The sequence below is a fragment of the Anguilla anguilla genome, chromosome 8 (genome assembly GCF_013347855.1).
Source record: "Anguilla anguilla isolate fAngAng1 chromosome 8, fAngAng1.pri, whole genome shotgun sequence".
In the NCBI taxonomy this organism is placed as follows: domain Eukaryota; kingdom Metazoa; phylum Chordata; class Actinopteri; order Anguilliformes; family Anguillidae; genus Anguilla; species Anguilla anguilla.
Window position 1 is genome coordinate 15,129,061 of NC_049208.1, and position 14,063 is coordinate 15,143,123.

The window sequence follows — 14,063 nt, forward strand, 5'->3', positions numbered from 1 at the left end:
GCAAGACTGGTGCACTGCTCAGGAGCACAGCCCACTAAAACTAACACTAAAATATGAGCATGACCCCAATGTCATGGCCCTCACCCCTACGGGTTCCACTTCCAAATGCAACACTTAATTTTTTCTCTCATTTGCCTTTAAATAATTTATACAGCTGGAAATTCCCTACGGCAATTCAGGTTTAGTACCTTCGCTCCAGGACCAAACAGCAGTGCCCCACCTAGTAATCGAATCTACATCCTCAGAGTTACAAGCCTAGTTCCCTAACCAGTATGCTACTCTATCACGACAGACAGCCTCTCAAACAGGATCCTGGAGTCATTGCATAAGACACGCATGCACACAGTTCACACACATACCTGTACACACAAACACAGGCCCATGCACGCCTTCACAAATGCACACCCATACGTACGTGCACATGCTTACACACGCACATGCACACACACACACGCACACACACTGAATTGCACAGACACGGAGAGAATGCCTCCAACAAGAAATGCAAACGCATGCAAATGCCTTCAAATTGCAAACTTCCTATTGGGGCCAAATTCAAACAAAGCACAGGCAATGAAAAGCAAGCATATCAGCTTTGGACTGAAACAGTTAAGAAAGAGGTTACCCACAGACACGTTTCTCCTTGAAGTGAAAGTGGGACTCCGGGGGTTGAGACAATGGCTACTTTGTCCTGGCAGAGCAGTGCACTGGGAGAGAGTGTGATGGATGTGTCTGCAGAGCAAGACGAGGGCACGGGTCTCATGAAAAGGAAACAGTCGCGTTTACAGCCAAAGCCGCCTCAAGTGATGGACACACAATGGCAGATTCGCTGCTCTGTGATCACCTTTAAGGCAGCTATTTACCTGTCAATATTTGCCAGCTTTAATTACTAGTAGAATTTAGAAGCAAAGTGTCACATTAAATAAGTACTTACAAAACAGAGTATGTGTGTATACTTTTCAGAGTATATATCCCTGACCAATACTGCAAAAATAATTTGGAGACACATTAGCTTCCTTTAGCCTCTCAACTAAGCATTAAGGGCCATTTCACCCCCATTATTTTTCTCCTTTGTATTACAAATGCAAGAGTACATACATTGTGTATATATAAGAATTATTCAAATGAGAACAAATGAAAAGACTCTATAATGTCCCATTCAGCTTACTGAAACCACAACTGCCCATAATGCATTTCTTCCTCGCCTGCTCACAACCAAACAAAAATCTCTCATTACAGCCTGGGAAAATGAGGCCGTGGTAAAAGTGAAGATCACTGTGTAGCTTGCATACAAATAATAAAATACTGATGTTGTCCCTGTGATGTAAATCATCATCCATGCATGAAAACAGCTCGCATGACCATAAGAAGGGGGACAGAGCAGATGGCCTCTTCAAAATCAGCAGCCAGATTGGAGGCAAACTGCCTTCTCAAAGCCCCACAAATGCTAATAAATAGGCAAGTAGAAAAAATACAAAACTAATTTAAAATCTAATTAAACTTTTCACAAAGAAACACACATTGGGCCTGGTCCAATAATTAGATAAATACAGCAGCTATAGACCCAAATTGTGGGAGCAGATATCGATCTTTTTTGTGGTTGAAAAAAAACAGCTTTAACAAGCAACTTGCATTTATGCCAACAGTAATCTTCATATTTTTCTTGTTGCACTTAAGACACCAGGCACTATTGAAGGAATAACAGTCTTACAGTTAGTATGGAACAGTTAATGAAGGACTTTGCATATCTGGCCAGCAGTTTCTCTAAGCTAGTTTCAAGGTAATAACATTGTTCAGAATGTGGATAGACAGCTTTACATTCCTTCACCGACAGCACAGGGTCTTGTGACATAACCCTTATGTGTACGGCCAGTAAACAGAAACATTGCTTTAATTAGTTAAGGTAATAATTTAAAAATCCCTGCAGATATTTTGAATTTCTCAGGGCTGAAAACAAAGGCAGTGTAATAAGGTTGTTCATCCTTCATCTCACCTTTGTCAATAATTTGCATCCACTAGCTTCTATACTTCAGAATGGCCTCCCACTTGACAGAGAGTGTTAAGTGAGGACAGAAACACTTGGCTTCATGGGCAGTAAAACAAGACCAGGTCAAAACCTAGTATATAGCTGGACCTAACACACATGATCCAGCCAACCAATGGTGTAACTTCATCACTCACTCAGTCACAGACATTCGCGTTTGTAGGGCTGGCCCCACTGTTGTGGTCCAGCCATAAAAATGTTAATGTTAACTGTTTGCAAACAGGCTGACAGAGACAGACAGACAAGAGTGTTGTCAGTTTTGTAGTCAGTTCTGTCTGTAGCTGGTGAGCATTATGTGTCCAGTTAAGCCACACCTTGTGGTGACTGCTCAATGTAAATTATTTTGGGACTAAGGACTGCATGTAAATCTTATGAAGATTCATGTTAAACACTTGACACTGCAGTCAAAACACGCAGCCTGCAGCCTTGGGTCCAATTATGGCCATTATGGTCAATCTTTCATCCCTACACCTTCCAACAAGTTACATACCAGCTGTTTGTGTCTAACGCCATGGCAACCATCCGTGTTCCATCACTCTGAGGTCACTGCTCATCCACTTCAGTTGACCTTAGCAAAATATATACATTGAAAAATGTGACACAATATATTACGCTGGAGAAATCAACTATAATTAGAGGGAATGCTTGCCATTTTGCTGAAAATGGAACAGAATTAAATTGTATCTGCTGACCAGAGGAGGATGGGTTCCCCCCTTGAGCCTGGTTCCTTCCGAGGTTTCTTCCCATCTGCTACAGGGAGATTTTCCTTTCCACTGTTGCTTTAGGCTTGCTTCTGTGGGGGCTTAGACCAGGGTTTGTCTGTGAAGTGTATTGTGATAACTGTTTGTGAAATGCGCTACATAAATAAATTTTGATTTGATTTTGATTTGATTTATTGAAAAACAGAGTAATCCTTGCGTGTCCTTTTAGAGTAATTAAGAAGGGATGTTAGTGGCAGAAATGTGATCTAGCGCATGAGGAGCAGAAACTGGCAGGTTCACATTCAGAGAACGGCACAGCTGTTCCATTCTCGGCGCATTTACGCTGAATTTCCTCAGTAAACACCAGGCTGTATAAATAGGTATGACTGGATAATAGGTAAATAGACACAAATGCAAGCTGCACAGTTCACCCTAAATACAGACGTCTGTGGATAATGAATGGTTTCTCTGTTGGGGGTGGCACAGCCTCTAAAAAAAAAAAAAGAGGTAAGAATTTAGAATTAAACATTGGTTACGAGGAGCCTGTTCTTCTGGTAGCTTTATCCAAAGCGGTAAACATGCTGCACTGCGCTCGTCTGTCAGGAACAGCTTCTTAGATTCAGGGTGCAACCACACCCTCTGCACAGTTCACTAATCAAACACACTTTGAGAAAACTGGATTAAAACTGCAAATAGACACACAATGACCAGCTGTTTGAACTCTAACAAGGCTTCCTTGTTTGAATCAACTTGTAAATGAAAATCATTGCACAGAATAGATTTAGCTGCGTAATTTGTTTTCAACACGCAGCAGATTACAATCTTTTAATATTACAGAAAGCACCAGGTTCGGCTGTGTTTTATGTTCTAGTGCTCAGTAAAGGTCCAACAACCCCCCCTACTGCCCACATGTAGTACTACTTATGCAACTACACTTAGAAAAGATTAGTAGTAGTAGTAGTAGTAGTAATAGTAGTAGTAGTATCAGTAGAAGTAGTAGTAGGTTCAAAGGAGATCTGTGCAATTACAGTGTTTGTCATATTTAAACAAATATCAGTATAAAATAACTTCTAGACATGGAAAGTGGAAAAGTCCACTGCAAACAAAACAAACCAATATGAAATTTTCCAGTTGTTTATTTTGTTCTGTTTTTTCATGTAAGAAAAATAAGACAGTAACATCATTCCACTCTTCATTTTCCTCTTTAAAATGGCACACAAGGTGAAATTCTTACAAGATTGGCAAAATAAAACAAAAGAAAATAAAGAAAAAACATGAACGGAATTTATTCTGGTCAGTTTCAACACATACAAATTATAGGCCATTTCATTCTTATACATCTTCCAACAGAACATCAACAACTCCTGGAACTAGTGCTCAGCATTAGAGTTCACATGTAATTTTGTTTGAATAGATCGAAACATAGGCTTAATTTGCATAGCTTAAAAACTGTTAAAACTAAAAACAAATTGCTTGTCAATAAGCTACATATCAAACTACTATGAACTACTTGTTGCTACAGTTTAACCTAATGGTGAGAGTATGAAAATCAGATTTGAAATATACACATATCGGAAATATGACAATAATCTGCGCACCGTCAACCATGTTCCGGACAGAACCTCAAGCCTAAGTCAGATGAGAGCATCGTCTTATCGAGTCATGTGGTCTCACCGTCATTCCACCGGTTGACGCAAGGTAATTTGTACAAAACACAAATGAAAACAACTGCCGTTGACATTTCTGGAAACAAAGCAACTCGCAAACGATAAGCAAACTAAGCCACGGTTGTGTACGCTGGACGAACCCACTCTTTTAGCATTAACGCAATCCGCAGGTATCTCTTAAGGCTTAGAATGGGCCCTGCTTTAGTGCCTGGCTTAATTACAAACTAGTTCTAGGATAAAACAAGCAGCAAAATTCAAATACAGTTGCATTGCATTGACTCGATTTTTGTAGTATATTTTGGCATTCAGACAATGGTGTGGCGGCTTCCTTTCTGAACGACAAGGTTAGTACTGCAGTACATTCTTCTCAAAAGGTGACACAAGGAAGAAGACTAAAAAGGAAGACTAGAATGAACTGACATCATTTTGAAAATTGTTTGATTGTTTATGTATTTAGTTGGACCGTGTGCAGCGGATGGTGGAGGTCGGGGGGGGATGGGGGGAGCACAGAACAGCGAATGGATTTGGAAAGACCACCTGGAACACCACGCGCTGACCAATAAGCTGCTCTCCAGCGCCCCCCGCTGGGCCGGCACGGTCAGCACTCGAACCCGCGAGTCTAAAACCGTGCTGCTCGCCACATACGCCCCCCCCCCCCCCCCCCCCCCCCCCCCCCCCCCCCCCCCAACCCCTCCCAAGGGGGCCAAGAGAAAGTTTCCATGGCAACATCTACACAAATGCACCCTGGCCCAATAAACAGGTGCGTGTAAGTTACACATGAACGGGAAAGCAATCTGTCAAAGAGAATTGTCCCCACACCGGACCGGTCATAAAGAGATTCCTGGAACAGAGACAGCGCTCCGTGAAAAGGCTTTGCGTTCTGAACAAGCAAGCAAGCATGCTCCCTCAGTACCAACGGACACACTCCACAAGACCTGAGAGCGGCACAAACACCAGCCTGCCATACGGGAGAAACAGAGTACCAAAATCAACAAAAATAATACTAATTATTCTTTGCCCGCAAAGAACTGGAATGACCAGCCGATTCTGGAAGTCAACATCGGAGAGGCGTGCAGAATAGGCGACGACTCACGTTTTCCGTCTGCTGGCCGACCCCATTTTGTTCCCATGGGATGCTGGGAATTCATCTCCGTACATTTTTCTGTCCTCTGCGCGACTTCAAGACAAAAAACCAGAGCATGTGATATGCCACGCCCCTTAAAGACTTTGCGAAGCAAAATAATCACTTTGCGAAATTCTGCTTTGTCCTACCGTTAACTCGAGTTCCGCTTCTGCGTTTTATCTTTAAATCAGCCACCACAAACCGTCGATTCGTTCTCGCACCTGCTTTTTTGGGCGAATTTCGTGGGAGCGGAGAGAGTCAACGTTGTATACGCAAGCGACATCAAGCAGTATTTTCGGATTCTCGAAGTTGAACGCCTGTGAAATTGGTGATGAAAGAGGCACACGCACACGCGCTTCTACACTCCCCTACTTTCAGAGCGGGGAACCGGTTACGCCTATGAAGCACACGCACACATCCAAACCGAAACGCACAGCAGCACAGCAGTTACGTTAGCGCACCGGACGTCACCGCACTGGCCCTCAACACACACAGAAGCGCAAGCGGGACGCGCGCGCGGCACAGCTCAGCCTGCCGCTGATCTGCGTGCAGAAATCCTTCTCGTTTCTGTACACAGGGAATGCGAAAAAGGCAGACACACTATAGGCTTATACCAGAGCAAAACAGTGGGCTTTTAAAGACATGGCTTTTTTAGTGGTGAAGGAACACCGAAGTTTTCTGGGATGGCGAATCCTGACTGTGGAAGGCTCGACACCTGTAGGAGGAAGGCAGAAACTAAAACACGGATAAAGATGGACTACGTCAGGTGGAATGCAGGTGGCCCTGCGATGACATCATCACCACCATGTCCTCCCTGCTGTCTCAACCTGCTGCCCCTCTCTGACATCATTTCTGTGGGGTGTGGATTTGCTGGGAGGGGGAGGGGGGTGGGTGATGAGGCTGGGTTAGATTCTCCTCTCGTATGGAGGTGTTGGTCGTGGGGTGGGGATTTTGGGCGGTGGGGGTGGGGGACAGGGCGAGCCGGGAGAAAGGGGGGGGGGGGTTACTCGCTCTTGTCCACAGCCTTGGACTGCTCCCTCTGGATCATGCAGCGGCGCACGATGCTGTCGAAGCTCCCCAGGTAGAAGAGAGCGATCGTGCGGAAGAGACCCATCGTCACGATCTGCCGAAGAAAGACAAGCAAGTCTTTTCATCCCTGAATCGCACGTTAAAGGGCATCTCGCCCAAACAGAGCTGCCAGTGATGTGAAGCAGGCAGTACAGAGCTTTCTGTCTCAAACACGCTTCACACTCTAACCGCTCACACCTCGCTATCTCCAATTAGCATTCAGTAGTGTTATTCTCACTGAAGGTGCGCTCACACTCTTCCTACACCCCAGCAGTCTGGGAGAGGTCAAGTGAGGGAGAGGTCTTGTGTTTGTTGGGAGGCTGTCAGTTTCGACATCATTAACCATTCTGCAACTGCCGCTCCAACCTTTCCACCCCCTCCACATACCAAACATTATACTGAGAAATCACTGCTCTACAGACAAGCTAGTGTGTGCAGGTGGGGATCGGTGTGTACGTGTGTGTGTGTGCACGCGTGTGTGCATGTGTGTGTGTGTGTGTGTGTCATACCTGCTGAAGGCCCTCTGTGATAGAGGTGACAGGTGACATTCCACAGGTGAGAGCAGAGAGCATGTAGCCATCGGGCCCCACAGAACTGGTGAAGTTCCCTTGCTGTGAAGGAAAAACAGAACTGGTGAAGTTCCCTTGCTGCGAAGGATAAACAGAACTGGTAAAGTTCCCTTGCTGTGAAGGATAAACAGAACTGGTATCCTCTCTTGGAGGATAAAGAATATTCACAAAAAGACTGCTAGGAGGCATTCTCTGTATACTGAAAGCTCTGTTCAGTTTTTGTCTGCCTAAACAGATGCTAACAGACGCTACACGGTGATTCATTTCCTACACTGCTATGATGGAATGAGTGGCTAGTTAAAGCCTGAAAGCCAGACAGGGTTAAGGCTTACCCTAATTAGAGTAACCCAAAGTCCCCCGACCTATTGGTACCACCCACAGACATTCATTAGTGCACAATGCATTTTATATAATAAAATCATCCTTCTCTTTTTAAAAAAACAGTCTTCAGAGCAAAGCAGAAGTAGAGGTCGTCGTTCTTACCACTGCATCCTTGACCACAATTTTAGCCACTTGCTCAGGCTGGCAGATCCCTGACGTCTCCGAGATCATCTTCGTCTCTAAGGGCTACGAGGACAGCAAAAATCAGAGCTTTGCCCTTCAACATGAAGCACAATCAGTTCTCCATACTGGAGAGGCTGAATTCCCAGAGTTTCACACAAAGGACTACTAGCACAGAGAACTACTAGTACATAGAGCTATTAACACAGAAAGCTGGGAAAAGTGCAGCCAACAATGTGACTGACTGGATGATTGATGCACAGCGGTCTTTCACAGTCACAATAGCCCACCTTTGATTTGTTCTCCTCCGCGAAGCCAGGAGTGTCTGTGTCTGGTGGATAGGCTACGGTCACGTAAATGTTATACGGCTTCATCTGCACAGAGAGACAAATTCCCACTCATTACTTTCACTACTATCGCATTCCAGTATTCCAACAGCAGTAACCCACCCTGAAAACCGAAACCTGCAACCCCCAGCTCTGCAGTCTGACCACTATGCCACAATGTCACAGGCACTCTAACATGGCTCACATTTTCATACATACAATCCATTCCAACAGCTGGATATTTATGGTAACAATTAGGGCCTTTGTTAAGGACTTCAACAGCTGTGCGCCAACTGGGAACTGAACTGGCAACCCCCGAGTTCCAAACGTAGTTCCCTAACCATGACACCACACTGCACAGTTTGCGGAATTAATAAGTAATAATGAATAATACAGCTCTGACTCGTTGGGGTGAGGCCCGGTAGAGACACACTGAGCTGAACCCTGCTTATCAGAGCCTGTAGCGTTCAGGTCTCGGCGGTTGCTGCGGAGACCAGTCCCCGCCCCCACCTCCATCTGCAGGGACTCGGCCAGGCCTCGCAGGGCGAACTTGGACGGGGAGTAGGCGGTGTAGCCGAACAGGCCGATCTGGCCGGCCTGCGAGGACACGAACATGATGCGGCCCATCCTGCGCTCCTTCATGGTGGTGATGACGGCGCGGGTGGGGTACACGCTGCCCAGGTAGTTCACCTCCATCATTCTCTGTCAGACAGACGCACAAATACACACAAGACACACACGCGCGCACAAATGTACACACACGCACCCAAGCACGCACGATAAGCACGCATACAAACAGACACACGCACACAAACAGACGCACGCGCAGTGTTAGGGTATGATTTCCACGGTAGTCTTAGCACAGGGACATCAGGGTGGTTTATTCTGGAAGCATTTCCATGCCCGTATAACTGCATTTCTCTGGGACAACTATTTCATACTCTATAAGAAGCGTGTGACATGTGGAATGTGAACAGCAAAGGCACGCTTTGGCTAACCAAATTAAGCTAATCGACCAATTACAGAAAGGAGAAGTACAGATAACCGGTTCCTCACAATCTAACTCTGATCCCATCTCTCTGGTTATAATCAACTAACATTTGTTAGCAGCTCTTTTCCAGGTTAGCAAGCCAGCTGTGCCTTCAGAGAGCAGCTCAAAAACGTACAGTCTCAACTGATGTTCTTAAGCCTGTCTATTAAACACTGATGGTGGAATTATGACGAAAATCAAACCAAGGGAAGATATTTCAATGATGATAATTAGTTAAATGGGTATCTAGTTTGCAAGGGCCACTGGTATATAAAATATAAATGCTTTCCCTGGCATTTAACAGTCAAATTTATGTCCACTTCCAAATAGAAATACAAGTTAAATGTTACTGAGGTTAACTATGTACTGTCAACATATTCACTTCCTTAAGAAGTGGCCTTTAGACTGAAGGCAGGTCAAAGATGAACGCGGTGATGGGGGAGATGGACCTGCCAGCGATCTCGAGGGGCACAGAGCACTCACCCTGAAGCGGTCCACTTCCACCTCCTCAAACTTAGCAGAAACGGATGTCCCGGCACAGTTCACCAGCATGTCCACGGGCCCCAGCTTCTCCTGGGCCTGCGGGGAGATCCAAAACCAATCATGTCCGAGCTCACGCAACGCATCACTCATTACATCACAAACACAAGGTCTGGAGCCTGTGGAGATCGAAGGGCCTCTTCACTGTCGTCCCGAATACTTCTCGAAAGACAATCATAATTTTACTCTCGATTACATTACAGGCATTTAGCAGAGCGACTTACACAACATTTTCACATAATATCCACTTTATACAGCTGGTTATACGCCAAAGCAATTCAGTATATACTGAAGCAAGTCCAACCTGGGAATCAAACCTACAATCTTCACTAACCCAGCTCTCCAACCATTACTACACTGATTGTCTTGGACCTACTTGCTTGATGACGCTCTCCACTTGGCTGTAGTCCTTGGACACGTCCACAGAAATGCAGAGCACCACCTGTAGGAGAAGGGCAGTCACATGGGCAGTCAAGACATGGGCCTAAAAACCAAGTCTATCCAATTCACTTCATTCACCAAAACTCACATTAATGAAGGTGAGAAAAAAGCTCTGGAAAACTATATTAAGGGAAATCACACAAATGTAAAGGCTGCCATTAATAAACATAAAAACTCTGGATAAAACACAGGAGCCAGTGGAGGACCTGGTTCATGCAAGCTGTTCATTCTCCAGAAGATGCTTCTCAAGCCACATTCTGGGTTACAACAACAGATGTGTCATTACCAACCTGCTTGTCATTTATAGCACACTTTTCAACCTCTTTCTTGGCTTGAACCAGTTTACTCTGCAGAAAACAAAAATAAATGTCACACAATTTCATCTGCTTGATTACGCAACTTACAGAAACCAATGCTAGAGAACAGGATTAAAAAGTAATTGCATAGTGCCGTTTTAATGACTTTGCTACATGAATATTAAAAACATGAATAATAAAATGACATGAGTATGTGAGTAACTGGAATTTATAACCTGATAATTACAATAGCAAACACAGTGAATGTTGATTGAATGATTCCCTTCAAAGGACTTTCAGGAGTAACAAGAACATCCCCTCTAACATCACAAAATAACAATTCAATCATGCAATCACATGATGTGATGTGACAAGAGGTTAAAGAGAACAATTTTTCCATATGAACTGAAATACTGGGTTAATTTCCTAATTCCAGGTGTGTCGTAAGACCGTTAGCAACGGTTTTGAATAAGGTTTCAAATAACAAGCAACACTTAGGACCCAAGTGTGTTTCAGCAGTCAATCTGAATGGCTCAGTCAGTCTAAGAGTACAATCAGTCACTGACACCCTGAATTGGTCAGTGATGTAAAATAATCCTTTAATGGAAGTGATAGATTTATGTGGGTTTTCATGGTGTTTCATACTTTCAGGATACAGACCTATTCTGCCTTTGGTCTAATATTTTAATATGTAAAACACAAGCTATTTTACCACATTTTATGTAGGAGTATTGCAGTATGGCATACAATTCATAAAAGGCAAGGTTCAAAGTATCTGCGAGTGTCCTGTGTCCCACAGCACTTCCAAAACTGATGCTATTTGGTCTGCAACTGACTAGTAAAGCCAAACGAATTCATCAGGGAGCAAATATAACCGAGTCCATTGCGTTGAGCACTAGGCTCTGCAGCCTGAAATGAGGTCATGTTTCGCAGTTTTTCGTTTCTTTCTTGTGGTTCCCGGCTGGATCACATCCACGCAGTGCTCCTAGCTTCCTGTCGCTAACCGCGGAGCGTAAAAAACCGTGCTAAGCGTCGCTCACCTCATCGCGCGCCACCAGCGTGATGAAGGCGCCCTGCCGGTAGCACTCCATCGCGATGGACTTTCCGATTCCGCTGGAGCCGCCAGTCACCTGCGGGCGGTTGGAAAAAGAAGGAAGAATTACGGTTATTCGCTTTTCCGCCCCGCGTTTTCTTTCTTTCCGTCTTTAAAACAGCAGCTTTCTGGGTCATGCTACACAAGCAGGACGCAAGCATGTGTGAACAGAGGAGAAGACCACCATATTCACCTCCATTATTAAGGCCTAATATCTTATTTCTGAAGGGCTTAATAAGACCAATTCTCTCCATTAGAATAATTTTTAAACTACAGAGGCTGTGTGGAATGATATATGCTGCAGCACATTCGTAAGAAGTCGTGCAACACAGGAATTTCAATGGTAACCAAAATGCCCAAGAATGCCAAAATGTTTTTTGGCTGGACCACAACGGGGGGCCAGCCCTATAAACGCGAATGTCCGTGACTGAGTGAGTGATGAAGTTACACGATTGGTCGGCCGAGTTATGAAGTTACACCATTGGTCGGCCAGATGAAGTGTGTTAGGTCCAGCCATATACTAGGTTTTGACCTGGTCTTGTTTTCATTTATTTATTTTGATTAGCCTTTAAATTTTATTCATAGAGTACCCTTTTAAAAAAACGCTAATTATACTGATGAACAGTTCATAGGTTTGCACAGCAGACATACACGGATACCAATCAATTTTTGGACAAGTTCCATGCAGATTAGTCTATACTCTACTGCAGTGTGTGTCAAAGACCAATTGGATCAAATGAATTATCAGCCACACTTCCATCAGCCACAAGTGGATGCCTTGAAAGTATTAGTATTGAAAGTAAGATAGTACTGCTAAAGAAAATTCTGAACTTTATTAATAAAACTAATGATTATAAATAATTATTGAGGCTTCGGAGCCGTCTGCAGCAGCAGCTTGCAGAGTACTCCACAAAGTATTTGTGAAAACTATGCAAAATTGGTTTGTGAATGTTTTCCTAAACCTACTGTTTAACGTCAAAGAGGGGGGTCAAATACTCCTTTAAACATGGGACATAGAACAATTTATGTAAACACCAATGAGTGCGAACGCCTAAAACGGTATGTATTTGTGCACGCACATAGGTCAGTGTCCTACAAAAGTAAAATAGGTAAATACAAAACGGGTTGCTCAATACCCACATTCACAGCTCAGTAAGAGATATGTGTTAGTGTTTAACCCTTTAAGATATGAGATTGTGATTAGAATGTTCTTAGCTGTACATTCTAATGCTGACGTAACAATCACTACAGATTATTAGAAGTAATGGAGTTCCAGAACAAGGACTTCAATTTTGAAATAACATTAGGCTACAAAAACCTCCTCTTCAAAGGGTAAAAGCACAGAGACCCTGCGAACGGCAGAGTAAAGGTCATATCAGACATTAACTTCCACTCATAAAGCTTCATTTAACATAAAAATCCAACTGAACAACGAAAAGACATTTAAAATACGAAAATATTGTCGCCATCTACAATTTGAAAATGTTAGCCTTTGGTCGTGAAACCAGTGCCTAGGTACAGGCGTTTTTAAATCCAATTTTATATTATATTTAAGTCCGTGAACGTAGTTTCAACAGAGCAAGACACTTGACAGTTAGCTAAGGCTGTCAAGTTATCTAGGCGCTCTATAATTATGTAGGTACTGTATAACGATACTACGTTACTTGCTATTACTAAGTTGTTGCAACGTCAATTTAGCAGGGAACCAAGCAACAAAGCTTCTGTGTGTGTCAGCTTTCCGAGATGCTTCTAAGACCGATGAATAGGCTTCATGTCAAAAATCCACTTTTTCTTCGCAGCTATACGAAACAAAGGTCATGCTTTAGCAAGCTAACGTTAGCCACCTAAGTGCCATATACCCCTAGCAGCGTTGTATCATGAGCATTATACGAACCAGTGACGAACAACGCAGACAAGCTAGCGAGCCAGCCACTGAAGCGAGTTACCAACGTGAAAGTAATTAGAGCTGGGAAGACGCCTGCTTGTTGGCTGGCTCGTTTCTTTTGCACTGTTATTTCGCACTTACCACGACGTGGGCCCCGTTTAATTTGAGAGGTTTAGGACTAATGAGCGGGGATATCATGTACAGCAATAGTACGAAGGCGACGATGAATGCGGCGACGACCAATAACATGACGAATGGCAGAAGCAGCCACCAGGAATTGAAGATGAGCCAGTCCGAGATCGCTGAACTCAAGCCTTCTTCGGCGGACATGGATGAATTTAGATCGCTGCTAACGATATCGTTAGCCACAGGATACAGGAGGAGCGTATAGTAGAGGGGCAGGCGCTCCTCAACCAGGGGAGGTGATCACTAGTTTAGAGGCGGAGTTTTGAGAGCCTCTGGCAACGTGACAGTAAGCTAGCAGAATAGATTAATTATGACCGCGAGCCCTTCCCTTTCAACAGCAAACACTCCGTCCATCCAGATGCAACACGAACCAAAACAAAATGAACCATACAGTACGACGTCCGTTACATCGGAAGCTGTAATTTGTGTGGTTGATTTGGGAATTGTAGTTTCTGCGGATCTGGAGTGCAGTATCGCCTTAAGAAAGACCAGAATAACGAGACTACAGGTCCCGAAATGCAATATTGTTTCCGTAGTTTCTGTTCCGACCCCAGCTGTTCAGTGATGCTGTCAAAAAGTGGACGTCGCCAGCA

General features: G+C 44.1%; 1 protein-coding gene across 1 annotated transcript; it reads right to left on the reverse strand.

Annotated features, from left to right (window-relative positions):
* Positions 1-5,644: 5,644 nt before the first annotated feature.
* Positions 5,645-13,872, reverse strand: kdsr (3-ketodihydrosphingosine reductase). Its single transcript, XM_035428430.1, has 10 exons — positions 13,426-13,872; positions 11,347-11,436; positions 10,301-10,357; positions 9,946-10,011; positions 9,513-9,608; positions 8,510-8,701; positions 7,964-8,047; positions 7,656-7,739; positions 7,113-7,214; positions 5,645-6,658 (listed from the first exon to the last, which is right to left on the reverse strand). Exons 1-10 carry the CDS (start codon positions 13,612-13,614, stop codon positions 6,539-6,541), a joined length of 1,080 nt encoding a protein of 359 aa, XP_035284321.1. The 5' UTR covers positions 13,615-13,872; the 3' UTR covers positions 5,645-6,538.
* Between the last annotated feature and the right edge of the window lie 191 nt (positions 13,873-14,063).